The sequence below is a fragment of the Dipteris shenzhenensis genome, chromosome 24 (assembly GCF_047967505.1).
Source record: "Dipteris shenzhenensis isolate YYH24624 ecotype China chromosome 24, Dip_SZ_1.0, whole genome shotgun sequence".
Taxonomy (NCBI): Eukaryota; Viridiplantae; Streptophyta; class Polypodiopsida; order Gleicheniales; family Dipteridaceae; genus Dipteris; species Dipteris shenzhenensis.
In genome coordinates, this window is record NC_141619.1 from 32,183,753 (window position 1) to 32,203,090 (window position 19,338).

A 19,338-nucleotide genomic window follows, 5' to 3' on the forward strand; every position below is an offset into this window, starting at 1 on the left:
TGAAGTATGGGACCAAAGGGTTACCCAGTTGGAGCTTCGGATTCAGGACTATGCTGAGAAGCTTGATTTTGAAATGACCAAGCTTGCTCATGCAGATATAGCCCTGGGAATGGCGTGGCATTCTAGGAAGAATCCAGCCATTGATTGGAAAAAGCACGTATATCAATTCAAGATGAATGATGTGCTTTATGTCTTGCGAGGTGAAAGAGATATACCTCAGGGACCATTGGTTTCCGTGATGGAAATCAGAAAGGCTCAAGTAGAGTTTTTGTACCTTTGCACAGCATCGGTAGAGTCGGTGGATGATTCTTCGGCTAGCACTGATGTTACGCAAAGTGGTGAGATGGCCAAGCTGGCTAATCTTATAACAGAGGAGTTCTCTGAATGTTTTAGGGATGAACTACCTTATGGGTTACCTCCAGAGCGGAAAGTTCAGCATAAGATTGAACTGATCCCGGGGGCAGAACCTGTAAATAGACCTCCCTATAGAATGAGTTTTACTGAAGAAGCGGAGGTGCGTAGGCAACTGGAAGAATACCTCAAGTTGGGGCAGATTCAACCAAGTTTCTCACCTTTTGCTTCACCAGTGATATTAAAGAGGAAAAAGGATGATACGTTTCGCCTCTGTATAGATTACAGAGCATTGAATAATATCACTGTTAAGCACAGGTATCCGATGGCTCGGATTGATGATTTGCTAGATGCATTACATGGAGCCGTGATTTTCAGCAAGATAGATTTTAAGTGCGGCTATCATCAGATCCGGATTAGAGCCAAGGATGTGCATAAAACCGCTTTTAGAAGCAGGTTTGGTCATTATGAGTTTTTGGTAATGCCCTTCGGACTTACCAATGCTCCAGCGACCTTCGTCATGCTTATGAACGATTTACTACGTCCGTATATCGGAAAGTTCGTAGTACATTTTATTGACGATATCTTGATATTCAGTAAAAGTATTACTGAGCATCGTGAACACTTAAGGATAGTGTTCAGTACTTTGAGGAAAGCCAGTCTTTACGTGAATAAAAAGAAAACTATACTGTGTATGGTTAGGCTTGAGTATTTAGGGTTCATAATTACTCCACAGGGGGTAGAAATGGATCCGAAGAAAGTGGCTGCGATACTAACTTGGCCAATCCCTCAGAGTCTGACCGCGTTGTCTGACCGCGTTGCGATCATTCTTGGGATTTGTCCAGTTTTATAGAAGACATATCAAAGGATATTCCGGAATAGTATCGCCATTGACTGATCTGACCTCAGATAAAGTACCTTTTATTTGGGGACAGAATCAACAAGAAAGTTTTAACACCATAAAACAAGCTGTGGTCACAGGACCGGTGTTAAAAATAGTTGATCCCCAGAAACCATTGTTCCTAGAAACCCATGCAAGTGGCATTGCGGTAGGAGCAGTCCTCCTTCAAGAGGGAAGGCCAGTAGCCTTTGAAAGCAAGAAGCTTTCTCCCTCTCAAAGGAATTGGCCAACTCATGAATTGGAGTTGTATGCTGTTATCCATGCTTTGAAAACATGGAGGCATTATCTGTATGGTTCAGAGTTTTATGTGGATGTGGATCATGATACTCTGAAACATTTCTGTAAACAGCCTGACTTGAGGGGCCGCCAAGCTAGGTGGGCAGAACTCATGCAGGAGTTTAATCTTACGATTCGGTACCGAAGAGGAAAAGACAATAAGGTGGCTGATGCGTTGTCTCGCATTATGCACAACCTGAGTTTCACGGTATTAGAGAGTGCTCTAATGACCGAGATAAGAGAAACTCAAAAAGTGGACGAGTTTGTCCAGAGCTTATGGCCTAAGGCTCATATGTTAAAACCCGGGGAAAGTGAAAAGGATGACCTGGCATCCAGAAAAGGCCAAACTTATGCAAGATATACCATAAGGGATGGTATGCTAGTTAGAAATGGCAAGGTTGTAGTACCTGGTCAGAATGATCTCAGGCAGAGAGTCATTCGACAGTGCCATGATAGCCCGTGTGCGGGATATCCAGGAGTCGAGAAGACATATGATCTCGTGAAGCGAGATTTCTTTTGGCCAAAGATGAAAAAGCATATTCATGAATATGTGACACGGTGTTTCTCGTGTCAGGTAAGTAAGGCCGAGCGGGTGAAGCCACCCGGACTTTTACAGCCCTTGGAAATACCACTAAGTAAGTGGGAGAGCATTTCCATGGATTTTATTGTAGGGCTACCTGCAACGCAAGGAGGGTATAATTCTATCCTTGTGGTGGTTGATCGTCTAACCAAGATGGCTCACTTCATTCCGACTAGAGAGTCTATTAGTGCCCCGCAAGTAGCGGATTTGTTTATTAGACATATATTTCGTCTGCATGGATTGCCTAGATCCATAGTGTCAGACAGAGATGTCAGGTTTACCGGTCACTTTTGGACAGCGGTATTTGAGACACTAAGGACTGAGTTGGGAATGAGTAGTGGGGATCATCCTGAAACGGATGGTCAGACGGAGAGAGTCAACCAGACTTTAGAGGATATGCTGAGGGCATATGTGTCATTGAGGCAACATACATGGGACAAGTGGTTGCCATTGTTGGAGTTTGCCTACAATGATAGGAAGCATTCATCTACCGGGTTCAGTCCGTTTGAGCTGAACTATGGTTATAGACCAGCCAATCCAACTATAGTTGGAGTACCTCAGAAAGTGCCTAGTGCCGCGAACTTTGTAGTTCAGATGCGGGAGATGCTAGCACTTGCGAGAGCTAATATCCGCCAGGCTATGGATAGAGCCAAGGTGTATGCGGATGAAAATCGGTCTATAAGAGTATTTGAAGAAGGAGAAAAAGTTTTTCTCAGAATTCCTTCGCACTCGAAGTCGTTGACTTCAGGAGAGTGTGCTAAGTTATCACCTCGATACTGTGGGCCGTGGTTAATTCTAAAGAGAATAGGCAGTGTAGCCTATAAATTAGAATTGCCACAGAGGTGTAAGGTGCACCCGGTTTTTCATGTTTCACGTTTAAAGAAATTTTTACATACTGGTGACTCACTAATCGAAGGTGTGGTTTAGTTTCAGGAGATAGAGGATATTGCAAGGCGCAAACCAACAAGAATCCTGGACCGAGGAACAATGCAAATACGAAATCGGAAGATACCCACGGTGTTGGTTGCATGGCATGGTCAGCCTCTATCCGAAGCTACCTGGGAATCCGTATATCAGTTGCGGAGAGTGTTCCCAGACTTTATCATCGAGGACGCTGATGTCTGAAGAGGGAAGGAATGTTACGCTCTAGCCGAGGTAGCATGACCTCGGAAGAATCAGTCGACATTTCCCTTATAGGATCTATCTTTGTAATATATGTGTTTGCGCTTTATGTAAATGATCGGGAGGGATTAATGTCAAGGTCCTAGGTGAGGGCTGATAGCACCAGACTAGATAGATCTGAGACCAAGGGCCTAGTTCAAAGATTGTGCCTAGGGGCAAGGAATTAAATGCATCCCAAGAGAGGGGTGAAATGTTGCATTAGGAAGGCCCTATATGGATGACATGTGGCATCTAGATCTATCTAGGGATTTGGGGTCTGTCAAGGCTATAGAGAGAAGATAAGGATTGAGGATTTACGTGATTTTCGATGATAGCTCTCTCTCTCTCGCTTGGGAGTCTTGGCAGAATAGGCTGGGTGGATAATCATGGTGCTACTCCCGTGATCTGCTGAAGAGGCTAGGATAGAGAAATCAGGTTACAATGACCATTGCCTTTGTCTTATCTATATTGACCTGCATCCCCAAGTATTTACAAAAAACTATGAGCGCATCCAAATGTGCTTGTAGGCTCTCCTTATTCTTTGGAAGAATACATCATCATTTGTTGGATGCGGGGAGCAATGAAAGGATGTTGGAATGCAAGGAGGAGACAACAAGCTGAAGGAACTAAAGTGTACATGCAAATGGATAATGAGAACGTACAAAAGGTGGCCTAAATAGGGCCCAAAGACAACTTAGGACTAAGTGTAACTAGGACTAGATGTCCCAATAGGGCTAAGTATCGTAATAGGCTTAACTAGCCTACAAGGCCATACTAGGGCTAAGTGGCAAGAACCCCCCCTCCATGGTGAGGACTGAAATAGGATTTTGGAAGATGTAATGTACTTAGAAGCACCACTATCAAAAAACCAATTGGACATATTTGAGAAAGTTGCATGATGCTTCAACTGATTGTAGTGGCAAGTCACAACAATTTCCCACTCATCGTGAGCCATATGGGCTGCCTCATGGCTGAGCTCATGGGCAGCAAGCATTTGTAACTGCTATTTTTTCTTTTCCGAAGCATTGTGCTTCCGACACACAAAGATGCCCTGTCCTGGCTTCTTGCAATAATTACAGTGCTTTTGTTTTCTTCTTCCCATCAGCTAAGGTAGAAGAGGATGAGATACCAGAAAGAGACTTGGGCTTCCTGAAATCCCCCCCCCCCTCCCCGCCTTTGTGATCCGTGGCAAAGGCCTGATCTGCATTAATGGAAGCAGCCCGGTTTTGACAATGTTGCTCATTCTGGAAGAGTAGGGAAACAAGCAGATCAAAGGTGTAATGGTTGGGGTTACCCATTGCCACTAACCTCAACGTCGCACAATATCCTTGATTATGAATCATGTAGGCCATCCAATGTGGTGGACCCCACTTGAGAATCTGGCACTATCTCATCAACATGGACTAGCTTCTCTCTAAAGTTCTTGACCTATGTGAGATATTCCGATTCTAATATAGATTGGCCAAAGTTTACCATGCGGCCTTGGTTGTCTTGCATGACCAGTGAATCTGTTCTTGAGTGGGAGGCACTATGGAGTAATGGTAGATGAACAAGAAGTGGTAGTAGCAACTCTAGCAACATCAGTAGTAGTGAGTGTGGTGGCAGCAGAGGTGCCTGTGCCTGATAAACATGTTTGGTCTTTGATCCAGTAACAAAACCCCAAAAATTCTGGGTTTCCACCAAGAACACCATGTACGACCACATGGGGTAGTTGGTACCACCAACCTTGTTCTCAATGGACAACTTCCAAGCAAGTCATTGTTGGCCATTGCAAAAAATCTCCAAAAAAGAAAGTGCCCTACAAATAGCAAAGCCTCAAGGCTATCATTCCAATGAGCTGCCTGCCCAAATATTTGATTACAAGCTGAAAACTTCAGGCCAAAAATGGCAGCAATGCTGTGGGAATGCGAATGCCAAATTGAGTACTCAAACACTGAGGCAAATGCAAAATTGTCTTGGAAAATCTGCCTGCAAGTAGACAGACTACAAATCTGCAAATGTCTATCCATCAAGTCTGCAAAATGGCTTTCCCAAATGTCTGCAAAAATATGCTCCAATGTACCTGAAAATCAAGTCCCCAATGCACGAGGGCCAATGCAAGGCAACGGGAGAAAACACCCCAATTTCTTGCAAGCAGAATGTGAGAAATTGAAGGACAAGGCCTTACCAGGAAATCTGAGAGCAAAAGGCTGCAATTTTGGCAAAAGCCCCAAATTTAGAGGAGAATTGAGCCAATGGAGGCAAATGTGTACAATTCCCAAATTTGCATCTCCAATCTGACTGCTATGTACTTGCCAAAAAACCACAAAACCCAAAATCTGAGTGCAATGTCTAAAGTTTCCAAGCCAATGTGGACCAAAATCAGCTCAGCAGCTGCTGGAGTTGATCGGAACTTTGGGTTGATCATGCCTTCATGCATTCTGATCATGCACCTCTTTGGTTGCGGCTCTCCATGCATGACTTTCCTGATGACAGATTGCCTTGCAGAAGGCTTTTGTTGGTGAATAACAGTTACCTGGAACATGCTGATTTTCAAGCTATGGTTTCTGATGCCATTCAGCCTCTCTTCTCAGATGCTTTTTGATCTTAGGGGATAACTACATTCTTATACTACCATATCATGGTCTTTATAGCATTATTTTAAGACTGAGAGTCTTTGGGTTTGGATTTGAAGTTCCTAATCAATCCTTTCCCATCTCGATAAACCACTCAATTTCTTGCTTTGTATGCTTCCTTGAGTTTGGTGAGTTGACTATTTCTTTGTTTGAGATGGATCGGGGGTAAATATCCAAATCCTTGTACGCTTAAGCTTATGTGTTTATACCTAGATGAATCCAGGAACATTCCCAAACTCATCCTCAAAAAACACAACATAGTGCAGTTTCAATCTCACGAGAGTCACTCATAAGATTGAGAACCATAAACTCCATCATGCATAGCAGGGACTAGCTACTATGACATCCCCACTGATGTCATCAGCGCCCAACAGTGGGTGTAGACCATAGTATAAAAGTATGCTCTCACACATACAAATCCACACAGCCACACATACTTAAGCATCCATTTATACAAAGTCTTCGTACTGAGTTTCTGTCGGCACTCCGGAGGTGAAGGGCAAACTCAGCCATAACGAAGGCTAGCACTAAAGGAGAAGGCTAATCAAAAAGCAGTCCAAATCTCTTCATTCAAGCTACCACTGCTTGTGAAGTCTAAACTATTTCATTTTAGTCTCTCCCAAACGAGCATCTAAATCTAAATCTAGCTGGTAGGGCAACGCACCATTTAAGATAGAAAGAATTATCGCAATACCAACAGGCCGCAACTTGGACGAAAACTTCACAAGGTGAAATTTGCATGTCCGCTAATATGGCAAAAGCATATACCTAGATGAATCCAAGAACATTCCCAAACTCATCCTCAAAAAACACAACATAGTGTAGTTTCAATCTCACGAGAGTCACTCATAAGATTGAGAACCATAAACTCCATCATGCATAGCAGGGACTAGCTACTATGACATCCCCACTGACGTCATCAACGCCCAACAGTGTGTGTAGACCATAGTATAAAAGTATGCTCTCACACATACAAATCCACACACCCAGACATACTTAAGCATCCATTTATACAAAGTCTTCGTACTGAGTTTCTGTCAGCACTCCGGAGGTGAAGCTTATGTGTTTGTCTAAGGATCTTAATTCTTGCTGCCCTCCCTCTGATGTGCTCGTGTGACATTTTGATTGACATTGCCTATATTATTTTCATCCCATTTAACTTGCATAACTTCAAATGATTATATCATATGTGTCTTTCTCCTCATCATCATGAAGGCAACCATCTTTCAACCCCCCAACGCGTAAGATCATTCTATTTTTCAATCTAGATTCTTGCTCTTTTGCTTCCATATAAAGGTCAGGTTTATTTACTTTGTTGCTAGCATTAGCAATTATATACCTAGATGAGTCCACGACCATGCCCAAACTCATCCTCTAAAAACACAATATAGTGCAGTTTCAATCTCATGATAGTCACTCATAAGGTTGAAAACCATAAACTCCATCACGCATAGCAGGGACTAGCTACTATGACATCCCTACTGAGGTCATCAACGCCCAACAATGGGTGTAGACCATAGTCAACTATTAGGTTTCCTATTTTGGTGCTTAATGTCTCACGAGGATGCCTAAATTCTCTCTCTCTCTCTCTCTCCACACACACACACACACACACACACACACACACACTTGATGTTTGTGTGCGTGTCTTTATTTGGATGGTGATACAAGAGCAAATAGGTGCTCCATCATATGAAAAATGAAAAATTCATAGTAATTAGTTGTGGAGAAAAGAAGAGGGGTGAAAAGGAAGAGGGCAAGGCCATGATTAAACTAAGGTATAAAGAGGGGAGGGATAAATTAAGGAATAATGGAGGATAGGGGCATTAAAGAAGAAAGGATGTGAGATTGGGGGGGGGGGGGACCATACATTAAAGAGGAAAGGACATCTCAAAGGGGGAGGGGGATGCGGGAGCATTTATAACACTATTATAAGGAAATGGGCACATAATATTATTTCATAGCTTAGTGGCGGGGCTCACGCATGGGAAAAAAGGAGGTTTGGTGTTCGAGTCTTTTCTTGAACGTTTGGGGAAGCCCCCTTGGACATAGTCTATGCATAAAATAAAATAAGCCATGGAGAAACATAGGTTAATTAATCCATAAATAAATTAAGCCATAGAGAAACATAGCTTAATTAAAGCATAAATAAATTAAGCAATAGATAAACATAGCTTATTTAAGCCTCCATGCAACAAAACTAATCAAGTAATGGGTTGGAATATTGGAATAGGAGAGGGCAAATAGCCCCGAAAAGGAACAACTTGACTTAAAGTGGAAAGTGACTCGAATTATTCAAAAAGAGAAAGAGAAGCAAGCACATTGCTAAGAACATGAGCAAGGCATTTGATGAGCATTGAAAGAGCATGTTCACATCAAGTAGTGATTATTCTCAATGAATTGACTATCTAGCCTTGCATTAGCCTACTATGATTATCGCGGTTGTTTGAGCCTCAAAGGCACGCTTTGCCCAAAGGGCACCCCTTTCGTTTTCCTTTAGACATCGTTTTTTCACAAATTCATTAAAAACATCTTTGTAAACTTTTAGAATTTTAGGCAATTAAAGAATCCCTTACTTACAGGAGGTTAAGGGTCTCAAAGGGTTCCAATTTAGTGTTTTCTAATCTTTAGGCATTAGGGAGGGATTTGAGGCACAGTTACGCTGAAACGCGTTTCAGAGCCCAGCCAGGCCTGAAACGCCGTTTCAGAGAAGCCCCGTTTCCTGAAATGCGTTTCAGAGTCTGAAACGTTTCAAGACCCTGAAACGGCTGGCTGAAACGTTTCAGCCAGTCTGAAACGCGTTTCAGAGTTCTGAAATGTGCCGTTTCAGACAACACATGCTGCTAGGTCTCCAAAATCACATTTTTTGTCTTTTTGCTTTTGATTTTGGTCTCCAGGCTCCTTCCACTCCTTCAGCCTCATACTCTCTCCATCCTCAAGGTTTTCCAGCCCTCCTTCAGCCCCATTCACTCCATTTCCTCTCCTTTCTCTCCTGCAGCCTGCTTCAGCCCTCCATCATCATCTACTCCTCTCCCTTGCTGACGTGGCGTTTCCCCGTTTCAGCCCTCCCAAAAATCCCGAAACGTTTCCGTTTCCGTTCCCCGTTTCCCCGTTTCCGTTTCCCCTAACTATGATTTGAGGTGGGCTTATGGGAGTCCTTTTCTGTGGGCCAACGCAATATTGAGATGTTTTTTATGGGGACCAATGCCATACCAAGATGTCGAAAAGCACTTCAACCTCTTTAACCCATAGTTTAGATACATGATATTGACTCCCATCCATTGATTTGATCTCCAATCCAAGGGATACATTCAAATGTAGATCAAAAGATAGATGGATCAAATCTAAACCCTTCATCAAGGCAAAGATTTTATGGAGGCGCAAGTGGAGAGCAAAGGAGAAAGTGCTTGATCTCATCCATCCATTTGAGGACACATCTAAGGAAGAGAAGCCGCTTCAGTTTCGATCCTTCATTATGCACTTCAATGGCATCCCTCCATTATGCTGTTCAATATCCATCCATTATTTGTGTAGATTTGGACACCCTCCATTTGCATCTTTTATCTTTAACATCAATCTATACAAGATCCAATGGTCCACGAGTCTCCATCATTATTGCACCACCTTTTGCAAGAAATTTTCCACCAAAGGCACCTCCCTTCATTCCCCCACAATTTTGGGCAATTTCAAAAGAAGTGCCCAAGACAATTGATTAAATGCTACCCATTGGGTTACTACCTAGTCTCTTGGTCCTTCCGTAATCCCTTCCTTAATCCATTCCTTACAAGGTCCTTTTGAAACCCCAAAGCTCCCCTAATGCTATTGAACACGAGTACACACCCCCACTTCGAGTGAGCCCTTTTATTATATTACCATACATTCCCTATTGTTCTACCTCTAGTGTGAATTCAATAGCCTTTTATTGAACCTCCTCAATACTCATAAACCTTTGTAACCAGAGGGGGAAATCCTTGTAATTGAGATGCAATGCTTTTACTAGGACGTGCATGTAAAAAGTAGTTAGCCTATGCATTTCCTTTCCTCTTACTTCTCCACTCCTTGTCCACTCGTTTATTGGCCTTGTTTCCAAGTTTAAATAGCCTTCAATGTATCTTCCTTTACTTGGATTTTACGAACAAATAGGCATACACTCAAACATGCGCACACGCAAGTGTATGCGTGCTTGTGTCCACACGCACATTATTTGTAGAGTTTTTTGAAGTATTTTTTTCTGCCTCTCTTCTTTATGAACTAAAATTTTTGGCATTTCATTCGTTTACTCCCCTCCACCATGCCTTATTATCGTGTTATGTTGGTCCATTTTGTAAAATTTGAATGGCTCAAGTGAATTTCAAAGTGTCCATAATTAGTTTCGGATTGCTTAGGTGTTACTTAGTATATTAAAAGGGTATTTTCCAATCATGTTTGCAATAAGAGTTATAATTCTAATAGAGGTGGTATATAAAATCTTTTACACATAATATTAAATCTCTTTTAGTAGATGAATATAGAGGTCCATAGTACCAAATATAATAAAGTATTAAAGTTACCGAACGCTTCTATATGTACATGTATAATACTGTAAAGGAATCTATAAATTATATGACAATGTCCACAACTTTGGTAAATATGCAAAACAATTGAAAGTCCCACGACTTCTAAAGTGAAAACAATGGCAACATGTACCATTGCTAAGACTCAATTTTGCTTACATTAGTCAAGCTAAATTATAATCAATATTATGAGTGCTTGAATGAAAATACACAAAAGTCATACCAAGCACGAGCTAGTAATGTTTGTGGTTACCCATACCCATGCAGCCAAAGCTCTATGATGGCTAGAATATACTTAATCTTACAATTGAACAAGAACTAAAAACCTAAGACAAAAAGAAAAGAAGAGAGAGAGAGAGAGAGAGGTCTTTAGAACTCCTTTAAAAGGGGGAAAATATTTAAAAATGAAAAATTAAACATATATAGCAAGCAAATCAATCTTGATGTCGAGAGGGGGGGGGTCCTTTAGAAGGGGGGGGGAAAAGGAAATTTAAACATATTTTGTAAGCAAATCAATCCTTATGTTCTCATCAATGCCAAGAAATAAGCAATCATGTGGGTTTTGATTAGGTACAACCTAATGGTAATATATAGCAGAGAAACAAAAGCAAACAATTTTTTTAGGCAGGCATTAAAGAAGCATAGGCAAGCTTGTAATTTAGGCAGGCAATAAAGCAAGTGGGCAAGGGCCATCAAGTTGTAAAAATAGCGTGACATGTGGCTGAGTGAGAGCTCAAATTTTCTCTTGATCTGGCTATGTTGCGTGCCTCAAGAGTATGTACATGCAAAGGCAATTGTTTAGCCTAAGATGCTCTACACATGGTTACCTTAGAGCCTTTTGATTTTTGTTTCAAGACCTTGAATGGCTTATGCTCTAACTATTTCACAAATTGAAGGTCTCTAGCCTTAGAGCTTATTTTCTATTCAAGACCTAGAATGGCTTGATGCTCACAAATTGAAGGTCTCTAGCCTTGGAGCGTAGGGCAATTGATTCTCTAGTTATTTCACAAATTGAAGGTCTCTAGACGTGGAGCTTAAGGCAAAACAGATGCTCATAGTATCATTCTTTCTACGAGAAATACAAGATGGGTGCAATCTGTGGAACGGCAGGATCCCGCAGTCCACACCATAAGCGAACTTTCGGAGCTGAATAAGGTAATGGGGATTCAAGAATACCAATCTCGACCCTCCATTCAGGGCAATCTTGGGAGCTGCTGCATGGGCATCGCGGAACGAAGAATTGTGTTACCCTCGTTAAACTGAAGAATTGTGTTACCCTCGTTAAACTGGAACCAGATTCCCTATTACTTCACCCTTCTGCTCCCATCAGAAACAAAGTCCTGGAGAGTGGGCAGTAGTACCTGGAGCTTGCAAATCGGTGCAGTTTCCCGTCGGTGGAGAACACAAGGATGCCCACCTCCGCATCGCACAAAACCGACAAGTCATGAGCCTTTTTAAATAACCCGCGGCGCCGTTTGTTGAAAGTTGCCTTCCTGTTCCTGGCGTTTTCTATTCGCTTAATTTTGATCTTGCGTCGTACCATCTTCGCTGTCTGAGCCTGAAATAACAAGTTAGTGGTTAGGGTGATCTCGAACATGCCATCGGCTTGGACTCTTCGGAGCTATCCGGGACACTGCCTTAGGGGGAGCGGTGCATTCTGTCACACAATGAGGCAACCCGAATGGCCAAAGTACCAGCTATGAAGGGGGAAAAAAAAACCCTGGAACTGCCAGCAAACCAAAAGGCGACGATCATCTATGATAGCGGTGCCAGATTTGAGCTTCTTCGACTTGCAAGCTCTCTTCGATTTAAAGCTTACAAACGTTGATCCAGGCCAGAGTGAAGAGTGTCACAGTAAGCTCAAGGTACGTGAGATACCAAAGAGCTCAAGAGCAGGGGCGGCGTGATAGAAGGAAGAAAGTTGTTAGGAAGAGGAGAAGCAAAACAAACCTGAAGCTCGAAGGTGTCGAGCTGAGTAGCAGGAGCACAAGAGTCACACCCAACTGCTCAGTGCTTACTGATAGAGTCGTTTGTAGGCTTACATAAATTGATGACTTCATAACCTAAATGGATTGTAGGCAAAGACTTGCAATTGTGCGCATCGTACTCTTAATGTAGAGAAAAGGTGCAAAGAGCTTTCTCATCATATCAATATGCAAGGGACAAATCAATCTAGATAAGTGCCAACTTGCTATACGTTGACCATGACATAACACTTGAGAAGGGAAAAGAAAATGGAAGAATAAGGGGTAGAGTTCTTGAGGTCTCAATGTTCATTCGGATGAGGGGATGAGTGCTCTTTAATGCCTTTGTGATATTTTTCTTATGGAGCACTTACATAGCGGCCTTCAAGAGGTTATTAGCTACTCTAATATGTGTTACCTAGATATGGATACCATTTTCTACCCTTTTAATAGTCCCTATTTTTAGCTCATTTATAGATGTCTTTTCCTTGCTCAAGGTGACTTACAGCATGGTGGGGTTCATAGCATACCAGTAGTTTGGAGTGGAGATTTATAAACAGTTTTTGAAAAGGCTAGTTAGCTCTTCGTAGTGGGCCAAAGAAAAATAGTAGGTTCATATTTGCATGTATGCATGAAAGGTAATGTAATTTTACCATGATGGCCAAGCTTTAGGATTATACTTGGTTGTTCTTTATGCTCACATCAATGAAAGCCTTTGAGAGACTATAATAGGCTTGTCATACTTCATATAGCCTTCAAAAGAGGGTCAAAAGATGCCTTGCATATTTGGCACCATACTTGGCAAGACTACGATTACTTTGAACAGAGTATGGGTGTGAGCATTTCCAATTGGCTCTTATTCTTTCTTATCAAAAGACAATAAGCAATCCTTTGGTCATTACTTTATCTTTAGGAGTAAAGACATTATGGTTTGAATCTAATGTACATGCCTTCACATATAACAAGTTTAGTTGCCTTTCATTTACAAATTTATATGAACATATATACCAAGATTGCTAAATTGTAAAGCCTACTCATACATGCATGATGAGGCTTCTAAAGAGCTTAGTGTTGAGTGTTGAAAAAGTTTTAAGTTTTTTGTCATTTTCATCTTCAATGCTTCTAGAAAGCTTAGTGTCAAAAGAGTTTGTAGTTTTTTTTCGTTTTCATCTTGAATGCTTGTAACCCTAAAAGAACTTGTTATGAAGCTCAAATCCTTCAAAATTTAAAAGTATTAAGAGTCTTTGCATTGTTCAAATTACTTTGACTCAAGAATTCTAACTTCAGGTGCTAAATTAAAATTATGTATTGGCAATGAAAGGCAAGTAATGAAATTAGGCAAAGTATTTTGCACATGGCCACGTAGGTAATATTAGGTAATGTAATGGGGGGCTAATCAAGTCGAAGACAATAGAAAATAAAGAATAAAGGGGACATGAGTCGAATGATTCTTGTGCCACTTAAACAATACTTAAATTAAGAAAGGGCCAACACGAAGTGTAAAGAGGGGACTTTTTATATATATTAATTAGCAAAAACAAAAGGATTTACTCTCGGGGGTGTCACTATGTATAAACCCTCTATATGATGTGCATTCAAGGCCTATTTCTAAAACTCCTTATCTGTAAATTTTTCATTAATAAAATGCAGTACCCCTTTTCTATACAAATCTGTAAAATTTTTTCAAAACTATTTTAAATAGTCCCTTATGTATATGTATTTTGGTAATTTTTAGAAATTAAAAATATCCTTCTGTTGAACTCACGCATGTGTGCATGTGGCATACATGTGTGTGTGTGCGTGCACATGTGCAGTATATATATGTACGTGTGCACATACATGTATATGTGTGTGCACGCTTGCATGTGCATGTCTACGTACGAAATCCCTATCCTAAAATTACATAGTTTATTATGCTAAAAGAATAGGTCTACATAGAAGTTCATGTTGAATTTAAATCTATATTGCATGTTAATAGTAATTCATAGGGTTAACAAGAAAGATTTTGAAAGAAATATAGCTCTAAGCTATGATCTAAGCTATGATCTAAGTTTCACAAAATGGGGTAAAGATAGATCGATGAGGGTTTTTTATTTATTCATTGTGGGGGGAAAACCAATCTTGATTGAGAACTTCTTACTTCCATTTGTAAGGTTTTTAGTTTCACCTCCTGAGTAAAAGCTTTGCTATTATATTAAGATGTGCTCCAAGGGAGAATCTAGGCCACGTTTGCATAAAAAATAATATCCTGAAAAAATATATCGAGTCCATGTGCATTTTACATCGTATACAAATATAGTGTTAGGTATCCCATCGAAGAGTAGTTCAAGAAAAGAATTGAATAAGGTAGCTGATCAGTCACAATAGGAAGTATGCAATATAATGCTAATCAAGTATGCTCATTGTATTGTGTACACATAAATGGGTGTATTGGTCATTACATTAGGGAATTTAAAATGTTTGTACATAATGGATTATCACAGGTAGGGTGTTGTATAGTCTATTCAATAGATTAAGCTCTCTCTCTCTCTCTCTCTCTCTTCTTATAATAGACATATTTTCAAAAAATTATTTTACAGCAGCCGGACACATGGCCACCATGCACGATGTCCAAGCTTTCCCTTCCCTAAGAACTCTGAACCACTGTAGTAGCTCGAAATACTCTCATTCAATGTATAGCCGTGTCATTCTCCACCAAATGGTTGACCTTAAGGAAGAGATTTGCCACAATAGTAACCCTTTGATACGACCTATGTGAGCTTTACTGCCACCTGTTGCATCAAGTGTGAGTGTTGCCACCCATGGCTCTTGAGATCCACACATATGGGACACATATCTTGGATTAAAGGCCATCTCCTGGCAACCATTTGTAATCAAACATGTAATAGGGCCGCCTGTCACTCCTCTCTCACTCCTCTTAGGAGTAGTAACATGTTCCCAAGAAACCCATGTCTGCCCTAGCTTATTGTTTGCTTTTTTCAATAGCATAAATCTAATGGACTGCTACATCTGATGCAAAGCTTTTGGTCCATGGCAATAAATGCAAGAAAAAAGAGATGATTCTAATCATAATGGATTGTGCCACTTTGACAGATTGGTCTCTATCTTGACACAGATGTGATTGGTCTCTATTTTGCCACAAATTAACTGGCAAAAGGGACATTGATTAATTGGCAAAATGGACTTTAGGCAATAACCGTGCAAGCCCAATCTGCAGGCATGATATGTTTATTCCACACATCCTAAAAAATAAAAGTAAGATTGCCTTCAATTCGTCTGCATACTTAGTGAAAAGCTCATTGAGCAGCCCATCCCAACCTGGGCATTTCCTTTTGCAAAAACACAGGTTCTACCTCTTGCTAGGCAATGGCATTGGCTCTTGATCCTCAACACTTTTGATATCGTCAGGTGAAATATTTGCCTCGACAAACTGAGGACAAACTCCATAACAATGCCACCAAGATACATCTCTTGCTTCATTGGCTCTAGAAAAACCAGAATAGATGGATTGATTTAACCTAGAACAAAACCCTAAAAGCTATAGCAATCCTCAAGAGGCAACTGCTTGCAGCCTCGCAATCACTAATGCTGAAATCGTCTCTTGAATTCACAAGAGAATCACCAACTCATCACCAATGCTAAAATCGTCAAAGTCACCGACACCAAAATTGCCAAAATTGATGAAATCTCGAAAGCACTAAAATTGCTAAAATCATTGATGCTTAAATCATTAAGTTGTCAATAATGAAATTGTCTTTGAAATTAGTGCCTCTAAAATTGTTAGAGAATCGCCAATGCTAAAATCCCTCAGCTGCTTGAAAAACATTGTTGTGGCTAGAAAACATTACTGCTTCTTCAGCCTTAGAATTACCCCATAATTGCATGGGACCAGGCTCAAGCAACCGACAAATGTAGGGGCAGATCTTAAAGAGCCATGAACCAGGCATTGAATCAAGCAAGGAGTTCCATTGAACCTCTCTCTCTCTCTCTCTCTCTCTCTCTCTCATGCACTTGCATACATACACAAATGAACTTTGTTGGAACCCTGTTTAAATTATCAAACTCCAGGTCCTAAAATTCATGGAACTATAAGGCTTCCCTAGCAATGGCCCACCAATCTTTAGGTCTCTCTAAAAATTGACTTGGAATACCAAATATTATTTTCATCTTTTAATTTGATTATCCTACAGTTTTGCTTAATTGCCTTAAAGTCTCCTTCAATATCATGCTAGAATCTTAAACTAGGCTTGAGCGATGTTCAAATGTTTGTTGTGTTGTCTCTTTTTATGGGTTGGTGGCTTGCTCTTGTTCACTATCTTGACCTACTTTCCATGCGAGTTTTCTTTTCTTCAAGCTCATTTGTAGTAATGATACTCTAAGCACCTGTTCTTGTCGAAAATTTGGTACTTATATTGAAAAACTTAAGGTTGCATTTAATGCATCAATTACATCAAATGCATGAAAATGATTTTGCCCAAGAGTGGCAACAAAAAGAGTAGTGCAATAAAGAAGTGTATCATCCATTTTATAAACAATGAAAACCACGAGAAATGTTATTTTTGTCACATGGATTTCCACACCCCGAACTAGCTCAATAAGTTTGACTCACTATTGGTTAGCCACTTTTCTTAAGAACAAGGCTAGTTCCATAGTTGTTATGTATAGTTGCTTTTGGGTTTCATATGAGAAGACGTTGACTCTAAAATCTCCATCAAACACTACCTCGGATATGTTCTAAAAAAATCAATCGCTTCTCTTTGTGAAAGCCTATCAATAATTAGTCTTGCCTTAAAGTGATTAGTCAAGCCATTGGATCTCCTTTCTTTAAATAAATACTCCATGCTTATGGCTTTTTGTCCATCTAGTAAAGGTGTCATTGACTAATGTGAGTCACAATACCCCATCTGAGTTTGCACCTTGGGTGAATCGAGAGGAATCTATTTATAATTTAGAGGTGCATAATCCATGCAATTGGCACTAAGATACGAGGTCACAAATGTGAAGCATCATTGAATGTTAGTTGGTGGGAGAGAGAAAGAGACATGGATCACAAAAGAAGCCATAAGGTCTTACAATTATCAAGCCTATGCCAATACTACTAAGTATTGGCTGTTTTTTTAAGAAAATACCAATGGAATTTGTGAAGAAACGATCTTTTTTCTTAGGCATAGAATGTTGGTAAAATTGACTATAGTGTGTATTCCTATTGGTAGTACCATTGATGACCATAACTTTGACGAAAATATGAAGGAAAACACCAATGCTAATATCGATACTATGTGTTTTTATTTAAAAATGGAGGATTTTCATGAACCTAAAGATACGTAACCAAAAAACCGTTAAAGAGGAATGCATGATCAAGAACCCCTTGAATGGGGGATACATATCTAAACTTCTTGAATGGAACATACATAGCCCTAAATCCCTTGAAATAGGTATAGATAACCAGAAATCCCCTTTAAAGATAAACAAGGAAAAAACCCTTCAACGAGGGAGACAATGATCACTCGTCATCATGTTGTTCATCGTCATCATTGCTTAGATCATGAAGTGGAGATTTAGAAGCTTGTTACATGGCTCTTCATGAATATAATTAGAGCAACAAACATCAAATTTAAGGGACTTGATATGTGAAGGAGATGTAAAGCAGAAAAAAGGTTTACCTCCACCATTGCTTGCCAATCGAGCTATAATCCCTATTGCTCAAGCATGTCCTCTGGGGGTTCACCTCACAAATTTTTTGTGTACCACATGCATTCAAAAGGAGGGGTATTTAATAGAATTACAATAACATGAGGGGTTTTTTAATAACTTTAGAAAAAAATCACTGAGTTCCTAAGTAAAGAGGGATGCTTTTCTTGGGGGAACAATTTTAGTTGAGGGGTTTTTTAAATACCCCTTGAACACCTATGATACATATGGGTTTAAGTAGTGCATCCCCTGAGAGCATGTCAAAGAGATTGTGCGTTGCTTAAAAATTGATACATATACTCGTCCTTGGGTGGAGCATGGCAACCACAAGGGTCTGAAATCAATTAGGAGAGCAATTAGCAGGAGCAACAACAATGTTAAACAATAACATGCAATAAAAAGTTATAAGTAAAATACTTATAACGTATGTCCTAAATTTAGCCTTTCCTTTGCTCCTAAGATAAGAACCGACTGTTTTGTCTCGTCGAACCCTTGCTCCCTCTTGTTATTGCTTTAATTTTAAGGAATCTTGTTGTAACTCATCCTTAACTATGCACCAGCTGTCCTTATGTACATGCGATTGTCTTTGTACTTCGACCTGACGGCATCTTGAAGCTCTTGTTTATAGTGGCTCATAACCCTTCTCATGTAGTCAAGCATGTACCTGCAACCAAATTGCAACTCCTCATAAGGAAACCATGCAGTTCATCTAGCATGGTATCTTTTTTTCCAAGGGATTGTTGGCAATGCCAATTCCTTAGCTAGCAGGCTATGTGAAAAATTAACTATAAGTAGGGCTATCAAACATGCTAACAGGCTGTGACTCTATAGATCTCTATTGTTGGATATGCATAGGAGAGACCACATCATTCCTACTTCCACAACAAGTATCCTCACCACTCATTCTGATCATCCTCTTTGACATACGATGATGTCGTGAAGTCGGTGAGGCTGCCTCACTTGTAGGGTATTGTATCCCACAAGGAGGTCTAAAATGGCTAGTAGAAGGAAGATAGAGCTCGTGACAGCTAGAAGGCAACCCCAGCAACAACCTAGTGAGCAAGTGAGAGTTGGCACATGAAAGCAATCACTTGCTCTGGACTTATCTCAAATGGATGTGAGAAGTTAGAGTGACTATTAGACCCACTCTCACATGACCTATGACTTATCAACATAGTTGGACAAACAAGAAACATAAAGAAACTTGTAAGCACAATGAAAGACAAGTGGGGGGAAAGAGAACACA

At 40.4% G+C, this 19,338-nt stretch overlaps 2 protein-coding genes across 6 annotated transcripts in view; one reads left to right on the plus strand and one right to left on the minus strand.

Annotated features, from left to right (window-relative positions):
- LOC147886496 (MADS-box transcription factor 23-like) overlaps window positions 1-12,464 on the minus strand; it is a 91,881-nt gene extending 79,417 nt beyond the window's left edge. Inside the window, exons 1-2 of the mRNA XM_087395203.1 lie at window positions 12,388-12,464; window positions 11,799-11,995 (exon numbers count right to left, since the gene is read on the minus strand). Of these exons, the coding sequence (XP_087251329.1) occupies window positions 11,799-11,980 (182 nt within the window). The 5' untranslated portion in view covers window positions 11,981-11,995; window positions 12,388-12,464. The remainder of the gene's footprint in view (window positions 1-11,798; window positions 11,996-12,387) is intronic.
- Window positions 1-19,338, plus strand: part of LOC147886495 (MADS-box transcription factor 23-like) — a 126,105-nt gene that overhangs the window by 80,452 nt on the left and 26,315 nt on the right. The window lies entirely within an intron of this gene.